Source organism: Plasmodium fragile, assembly GCF_000956335.1.
Source record: "Plasmodium fragile strain nilgiri unplaced genomic scaffold supercont1.3, whole genome shotgun sequence".
Classification (NCBI taxonomy): domain Eukaryota; phylum Apicomplexa; class Aconoidasida; order Haemosporida; family Plasmodiidae; genus Plasmodium; species Plasmodium fragile.
The window spans coordinates 276,701-285,648 of record NW_012192583.1 but is presented as its reverse complement, the minus strand read 5'-3'; the positions used below and the strand labels follow the sequence as shown (position 1 = coordinate 285,648).

Below are 8,948 nucleotides of genomic sequence, written 5' to 3'. Positions count from 1 at the left end.
TTTTTTTTTTTTTTTTTTTTTTTTTTTTTTTTTTTTTTGTCCCCGTTGGAAAGAGAAAAAAAAAAAAGAATTCGTTTTACGTTTTTTGTTGCTACTCGTGCACTAGGTTAAAAATTTTCACAAGTTAACATGTGTGCACGACTAGCAACCGCTTGCTTTTTTTTTTTTTTGTACCCGTTTGACCTGTGTCACGTACCCCTTTGAAGCATTTGACCAGGTGGGCTGAGCAGCTCACCTGCCCTTGTGAAACTCGCGCAGAAGAAACACGTCCCGTGTGAAGCTTCCCCAGTGTCCTTCGTTGTGTTCCGCGAAGGGGATGTCGGGGAAGGCCCTACTGTAGTGGCGCTTCAAGTCATTTAACACGTCTGTCATTTTTTTTTTCTCCTGCAAGAACGTGTGTCCGTGTTGGTCCTGCTTGTGATGTTCCTCTAGGGCAGCATCCGCCTTGGGAGACGCCACGTGGGCTCTAATGAACGAAGGGAGGAGGTCTGAAAATTCTTTGTTGGCGAATCGGTAGTCCAGGAAGAAGAAGGAGGAGTAGTCGTTCACGTGCCTCAGGCTTCTTCCTATGCACTGGTTTACAATTTTCATGGCACACTTGAGCTCGTACGTCTTGCACATGTCGCTGATTAGGTGATCTGAGGGAGCGTTGGAAAAGTGACGCGCGCATGATTAGCAGAAGTGGAGAAGCGATACGCACGTGACCTTGCACACATGACGTAGCAGCAATGGGGGGCGCCGCTTCACTTACCCAACTGCGACGAGGGCGGCGAGGCCGCGTCCTCTGCCCCTCGTGCCACGTCAGCGGAGAAGGCCCGATAGTAATTCAAACGAAGGGAGTTCCTGTCCAAGGGGAGGTCCCCAGTGGAGGTAGCAGAGGTCCCCTTTTCATGTTTGAAGAAGGGAATGCCAACAAGCAAAACGTTACGGCATAGGTAGTCGTGAAAGTTAATTCCTTCACTCAACTTTGCATTCATTACACAGAAAAGGATGCAACCATTTTTTATAGAAGTATCTTCCTGCTGATTTTTTATCCTGTCTACACTCTCCATGTAGTCCCTAAGCACATCGCTGTCGCCATTTTTCTCCTCGAAAAAAATTTTTTTTTTCTTCTTCATTTCTGTTAAGACGTACTGACCTTCATTGTGTAAAAAGATAAAAAATTCTTTTAAATATTTGTACGAAGAGAAAAAAACGATATTGCCAAACCGAACATATAAAGTGAGCAGGTGAATCTGAATAGCTAAATTGAGCAGATGTGTCTTTTTATTTCTGCTTCTAAAGGTGTTGTCGATGGGTTCATAGGTCACTAGGTTGGTACGGACAATTCTACAAAACACGTTACTCGTTTTGAATATGTAATCTGACATGAACAGCTTTACAGATTTGTTTTTTTCCTTTCGTGTCATGAAGAGGAGGAGGAATTCTTCAATCGGTTGCAGAGTCCCTCCGATTAGAATGACGTTACTGCATTGGTTGGTAATTTGTTCAAAGTTGGTGCACGAGCTCACACTCACGATTTCTAATCTGTGTAGCATTTGGGGATTCCTCCTCAATGTTACATCTTCCATGAAGGCACTCATCGTGTCATCCGTGTGGCCATCTCTACACGTGTTCGCAGCATCACTCTGGTGAGTATCCTCTGGTGTATGCTGCTGCACCTTCACAGAGTCCCCCTTCCTCACCCGCTTCAACCTTTCCACGTGTGTCTCCCCCTCAGCGGCAGAGAGACCACTCCTTTTTTTGCTTAGTCCCTCCCCATTTTTATATATTCTATTACGCGGTTCCTCTTCCGTTGGGCCTGCCCTATGTAGAAACACATAGTCGTACCGATTAGAGCGAATCATTTTATTGGTGTAATCGCTGAGCAGATAAATGCAAGACGTGTTGACACTTGCTGAAACGATTTTAACATGCTGTGGGAAGTTTTTCCTTAGGTATGATTCTGCAAAAATTTTAATTCTTCTGCAAAAGGTAGAGTTATTAAGAAAGTTGGAAATATTATTTAGGTTCAGTGCATCTAACTTAGATGTCAACATGTAGTTAGTCACTTTTACGAGGTTCTCTTTAACGTCTCTGAAGGAAGACAAAAGCAAATCACAGTAAATGACAACCTGTTTAATTGAAACTAAATTGTTATTGTTTAAGACCTGCTGGTATTTCTTTGAATACTCTTCCAGAATCAATTTGCAAAACAGGATGTCACCATATGCGATGGATGCTGAATTAGAATCGTTGACGCTATCTATTATGTTTTGTGCCTCGTCAAATATTACAATGTTATTTTTAATGGAGATTTTTAATCCCCTTCTAACATGTTCATTTAGAATACACACATAGGGTACAAGTACTATGTCGGCGGTTTTTACATTTTCTCTGCTCAGGTAATAAGGGCACACTTCTATCTGATCACTCATGCATATATCCTTCACTTGATTCATTTTTAAATTTTTGCACTGGATCAATTTTGTCACTAGACGGTAGTTGTCCACCACACGGTTCGTCTTCCCTTCATCGTCCGATCTGTCACTACTCCTTCCACTCGATGATGGTGAGTCGTAAAAGATTTTGTTTTTTTTCTTTTCCCTTTTCATTTGCATGTTTTGCTTAAATATTTTTTTGAACCTACAATCGCTGTTCCGGCAGCAGTCGTTCAGCTCGTTCACACTTTTGTACTTCTTCAAAAATGGCTGCGCGGGGGGGGGAGCGGTGTCGTGTGGTGGGTTGAGACGCGGCGCATGCATGTGGTTGAGAAGCGACGCATGAACATGGTCGAGACGCGACGCATGCACTCACCTCATTCACACACAGGTGCTTCCTACTCCCCAAGATGACCATGTTTATGGGTAGGTCCCTCCCCACCCTCTGTTCAATTTTTTTCAGCTCTGAAAAGTACTGGTCTAGTTGTGATTGCGTTCGGCTGCAAATGAAGATCTGTGAGGGGGAGTGGGTGATGATTGTAAGACGGGGCGGGGTCATTATTCAGACTGGCCAACGTGCTGCTCACGAAGGGGAGGTTGCAACCCTCCACGTCTTCCCCTCCTTTACCTGTTTCTTGGATGGCCCCTCCACAGAGCAATCGCTCAGGTTATCCTCCTCTGGTGAGGGAAAAAAAAAAAAAAAAAAAAAAGTCAGCACATAATATGGGGCAACGTTTCAACTGATGACTCGGCACACACACCTGCCGTTCATAGTTTTCCGTTCTCAACTTGATCTTTCTGCTTACCCGCCTGTGGGTCAAAGTGGTATTCCCCTGTCGTCTTGTGCGCCTCCACTTGAGCCTGTTTTTTTTCCACTCTTAAATTTTCCTTCAACGTTATTTTGTCATCACAGATGGAGAAGTACCGGTTCAGGATCGTCACGTCTTCCTCTTTCCTTTTCTTCTGCACTTTTTGGGTCCGCGAGAACTTTCGCAGCAGGTTCTCCGTGACGGATTCTTTCACCCACTCGGGTTCTGCGTGTGTGTGTGGGAAGCATGCAGTGGGAGAAGTGAAGAAGCGACATACCATATAGCGTTTTTCATGGTGGCTGCGCGATACGTCCTGTTCGAGCCGATGCATTAACCGCTTGGTGCCGCTCCGCACGACAAGCCACTTTTCAATTACCTTCCTTCCGCAGATGCGTGTCTTCCCTCAAGAGGAAGAATTCAAATTTGTGTTTGAGCAGCCTAAGGGGGGGGAAGGGACGATGATACAGTGGGCAGGTGTGGGAGAGGTTGCCACGCAGTGAGACAAACGCACTACCCCCTGACTATACTTCGCACCGGAGCAACCACCTGTACAATGGTGTCAATTCGACTTACCAATAGACCAGTGGTGTCAACAGGCTGAGTGATTTTCCAGAACCCGTTTTCATTTCTGAAATGATATGATCCTGGGGGGGGTCCCCATCTTCCTCTCCCACTTGACTAATCCCTTCACACACCTGACCCTTAAACGTGTCGAGACCGCTGTCCACCTCTTCTAGCACCATCTTTTGAAGGCTCTCGTTCTTCTGAATAATTTCATACACCGGCCGGACCTCTTCGCCAATCGCTAGGTTTGATTTTGTTAATACATTGTACAGGGTTCTCATGAAGTCCAGCTGAATCTGCAGTGGTGCACAAAAAAAAAAAAAAAAAAATAGGACCAATCATACGGGGTGACGATATCGGTGTGGGGGTACCACTGGTGGGTGGAAAAACAGGACGATGTGCATGGTGTAGTTACTCCACCACTAATACTCATAACACTGCGAGACGTGCATGCATAACAAGAAAAGCAACTCCCCCGATGAAAAAACAAAAAATTAGTTTAAAAGCACATTTCCTATTCTCCCATGCTGACGTTATTTACTTTGTATGGAGGGAAGGGAAAGAACTGCTTGATCTCTTCATCGAATTGGGTTTCCATGGTGGATAGCTTTGCAAAAAGGAAGGGAAAAAAACGTAAGGAAAAAGGAAGGAAGGACTTTCATGTGTGTTATAGATTCCCACATGGGCAGCGCTACGATGTACTACGTGTCACGTGTCATGTGTCCGTTGCATGACTGCGCTTTTACACCACGCTTATGATCATGCGCTTGGCCGCTTCCTATGGCGCGATCGGGAGGAATACGAAATGAATTGACCAATCTGATGGGGTCCCGTGCAGTAACGGCAACTCGATAAGAGAGAACGTACATGTACATCATAGTGCTAGCCTCAACCAACATTGACATGGTGCTTTTTTTTTTTTTTTTTTTTTTTTCCACTGAGGAGTTATACACCTGACTTGTACATGCAAAGTGTGTATTTTCTCATTTCGGCTTAGCCATGTGGGATGTGCTGACTGCTCATGGGGGTAATTACCTTCATTAAAGGGCAGAAGCTGTTAGAAGGTGATCTCCCCCCATGAGTAGTCACAGGATGGGCACACGTGTCGTTAGCCATGCCGCGAATCATACCCATTACAACTCGCACCCCCGAGGAGGAGAAAAATGAACAGCTACAAGAAACACTCCTTGTCGTTCTACGTCCTGGACGCAGCTGCATGCGGCGGGGATTTTTCCTCGCTGTGGAGAGACTTGGAGTTCGCCCCCAGGGAGGACATCGTCATTATAAGGTAGGAGTTTGGTTGAGAACGCGTGGCATGCCTGCACACAGCGCATGACAATACCCCCCCTTGTCCTTATCTTCTCCCTCACGTACGTGGGATATACGCTGGCCAGTGTTACTCTCCATCCCCATTGGAGTATGAAGCGGGACATCAGTGTGGGAGATTTACCTCTCCACATATACATACCCACACACCACTACCCCTGTCGTGCAGCATAAAGAATGACTCGAGGAACGACAACCACCTTAGGAGGGCCATCAAGGCAAAGTTAGAGCAACGCTCATGTCGGCATGGTGAACACATGTTCTGTGATGCGCAGAACCACTACGAAGTGGTGGACCCAAATTTCCAATTTGAAGGAAACTCATTTATCCTTATGGTTAGAAAAGAGCTGCGCAACGACATCCGGCAAGTGCAATGCAAAAGTGTGAAGTTACGCATGAGGAGGTGTCATGGGAAGAGCTACTTCAAGACTATGAGGCACTACTTCGATCATTTCATAACGCACACGCCCCCACTTGGGGGGGACAACAGCTTAGAACAAGTGGGGATGGCGAAGAGGATGGTGAAGAGGGTGCCGAAGCGGAGCGGAGCGAGTCAGGCGACGCCCCGCCATTCGCTCAGACGAGCCCGGTGCCGTAGTGAAGGGACGAATGGGTGTGTTGACATGGAAGAGCAGGGGGACAGAAAGGGGAAGAAGAAAAGGCACGACGACAACGTTGTGACTTATATCACATTTACTTTTACGGGTGTCACTCTTTGCGTTTGTCTGTCCAACTTTGATTTGGAAAAGCATGTGGAGCGGTGCGAGTACTACAGGTGTTTGCTCGGCGGAGGGACGCGGGGTGGCTCGATACAACGTGGCTACCTCCCAACCGAGACAAGAAGCAACTACGCTCAAGTGTTCCTGGAGAACTACCGCCTGTGCTGCAAGCAAATGTATAACCATTTCACAAGTAGCATATTGTTTGAAACCGAAAAGGAAGACCTTCACCTGTTTAACATGGACATTGTGATTTTACAGGGTTTCAACCAGTTGATTCTTTTTAACCACTTAGGAGAGAGTAACCTAAATAACGACTCCCTCATTTGGGGTAACAATTTTGCCATTTTAAATAAGAGTGAAAAAAATTTGTTACAAAAAAAATCCTATTTTACCTTAACATGTTCAGGCAAAAATACTGAATTTGTTTCCTTTGGCTTTAAATTTTGTTGCGATTTGTTTTCCCAAATGGAGGTTAGCATTGTTGATGATTTTTTTTTGTCACATAATGGGGAGGCCAATCGGGGGGAAGCAGGACACATGCACATTGGGGTGAAGCCGGAAGTTCTAGAGTTGGGTCCAGTCTACACGTACCAGGTGTGTCAAGCAAGCTTCCAATTGGACTATGTGCATGCAGGGGGTGGTATGGGCCAGGATTGTGAAAAGGGAGGAGATCACCTCTCCTTCTCCATCTTATGCTTCGACCCAAGGAGCCAGTCTACTATCCCAATCAACCTCTACTCATACCTCCACTTGAAGAAGAATTCCATTTTCAAGTACCTCGAGGAGAACGTTCGTTTTGGGCACAGCCAGTTGAGGGGAAAGAGAAAGGGATGTTGTCCCTCACCTGCTGACGAACAAAACAGCGTTGACATGGTCAGGCACGTGTATGTACATCCCCACAAAGGAATTGTAAAACAAAATGAACAGAAGAAAATTAAACTTAATATTTATGTGGACCACATGTTAAAAAAGGGTGAAATGGTAAAGGGGTCTTTTATTTTGATAATTCGTTTTCACAAATGTGGGAAGGACATTAAACAGATTTTTTTTACGTGCAGGTATTCCCTCGTGGACAACATCGTCAGTGCACTTGTTCAAGACAAACACCCATTGGTGAGAACACCATGGAGTAATCGCTCCACAAGGAGGGATAGGAGTGCATGTATTAAAAAATGCACCACGGTGAAGACAAATATGAGCTTGCACAATAGGGATAAACGACACGGCTTGCGGAATTGCAAACTGACCAAACGGTTGAACGTGGAGGAGGAGGAAAAAAGGGGGAGACGACCCTTCCTCCCAGTGAATATCACCAAGTTCGTTTTGTATTCCTTCTTTGCGATCGATCGGTATGAACAGGAGTTGCTCAGCGGTGTGGCCAATCATCCCCCAGAAGGGATCCTTCCCTCGCAGGAAGAAGATCAACCCTTGTATCCGCTGGGGTTGTCTAACCTACGGACAGACCATCTAGTGTACTGCTTCATCCCCACCTCCTCCCTCCAAGGAGAAGAGAAAAAAGGAGTTGAATGTAACCTTAATTATAATTGGAAGAAACATTTTTTCTGTGTACAGTACCCATATCAGTACATTGAGGAGAATTTTTTCCTCCAGAGTCGTATCCTTCAAATGAATTTAAGGAGGCAACATGTGGAGGGGGTACCTCTGGAGGTTCATTACTTAGTGGGGAAACTTCAAAACAACGGTAAGGTAGAAAAACCCATTTGTGTAGGATCCATTTTGTTTCTGTGGGAAGAACTCTTCAAGGTGTTATCCCCTCCACTGGGTACCTTTGCGAAAATGACTCAAATGATTATCCGCATTTATAACAAGCCCAAATTAAAACAGAAAAGAAAAATGAATTTAATATTTCGCATCATTGTTAAAAAATCTCCGTCTCTGTTATACAAAAATATTTTTTTAATTCTCTTATCCTTTTTGAAGAAGCTCTATTTTTATTTGGTCCGTGTGTGTTTGCACGCTTTTGGAGTTTCCATGAGGGGTGCGCAGATCGAACAGGGTAAAATGAGCGTTGCTCCTTTTCGTAATTATTCCCCACTTTGTACGCCACCCCTGTTTCAGCTTTTCCTGCATGCCTTCCACTTCTTCCACGTCTCCTTCCTCAGCTATGTAACACATTTTTACCTAACTTTTATGGACCACCAAATCGGCCTCGACTTGGTGCACCACCTGCTATTCAATGGGTAGAAGAGGGGGTGTGGGTGGAATGCGCGCCCGTCTGTATGGTGTCTCGACCGAGCTGCTACTCATTTCCCCAGCGCTTTACCGTTATATTATATACTTATTGTGAGTTATTTTGCCACTTGTACACACATACCCTTTTTATTGCTGTCCGTTCTGTGCCATTTGTCTGCAGAGGGATGGGCACATGTAGGATGGGGCCACTCCCCCCCCTCCAATTACCACAAACAAAAACGAATCAACTGAACAGATCACACATTTTTAATTTTACATGTATTTATACAAGTCTGGGCTCTACTCCATGGTTATAGAAGTGCATAACGGAGATCAATTAACCCTACTGCGTTGGTAGTGTCTCCATCGTGACGTCGTGGGGGTAACGCCCCCGTGTGACTAATCTGCACCCCTGCCAACGCTGCTATAAATATGGGGGAGAAAAACTCCCCTGTATGTCCTGGGGTAATTTTGCAACAGCGTTTCCGTAACAGTGTTGTTGGCTCCCTCTGCTGCTTCTCACTTGAAGTGGAGAGAACATTATCATGTAGTCTCGAGGGGGAGGGCGACGCTTCTATCGATGCGTAGAGAAGGGAAGCACTGTGCAAAGTGGCGTATTTACCATGACTAGGGAAAGATATCAACATCGGGTAACGGTTCACGGACTGAATGAAATGCCAGAGTCCGTCTCTTCCATTTTGCGCGCCTTCTTTCACTGCCTTTTTTTTTTTTTTTTTTTGACCATTTTTTAAGCGTTTCTTCTTTCCTAAGGGAGTATGACAGTAAACTCTGTATGCTATAATACTAGTGCGACGTGGCCGTTTCTCCACCCTCAGCTCAAGTTGGCGTTGACTGTTATTCCGTGACGACACTCCTCCATTCTGCAGCGAATTGCCCCCAATTGTGGGGGCGGG

At 45.4% G+C, this 8,948-nt stretch overlaps 2 protein-coding genes across 2 annotated transcripts; one reads left to right on the top strand and one right to left on the bottom strand.

Moving 5' to 3' along the window:
* Positions 1-231: 231 nt before the first annotated feature.
* AK88_00383 (uncharacterized protein) lies at positions 232-4,391 on the bottom strand (the record flags this gene model as incomplete). Its single annotated transcript, XM_012478034.1, has 8 exons — positions 232-638; positions 752-2,690; positions 2,797-2,934; positions 3,049-3,098; positions 3,227-3,454; positions 3,606-3,667; positions 3,803-4,089; positions 4,335-4,391. The coding sequence occupies 8 exons, from the start codon at positions 4,389-4,391 to the stop codon at positions 232-234; spliced, it is 3,168 nt and encodes a 1,055-aa protein (XP_012333457.1).
* Positions 4,392-4,956: 565 nt separating this feature from the next.
* AK88_00382 (uncharacterized protein) lies at positions 4,957-8,046 on the top strand (the record flags this gene model as incomplete). The annotated part of the gene is made up of 3 exons (XM_012478033.1): positions 4,957-5,081; positions 5,289-7,800; positions 7,921-8,046. The coding sequence occupies 3 exons, from the start codon at positions 4,957-4,959 to the stop codon at positions 8,044-8,046; spliced, it is 2,763 nt and encodes a 920-aa protein (XP_012333456.1).
* Between the last annotated feature and the right edge of the window lie 902 nt (positions 8,047-8,948).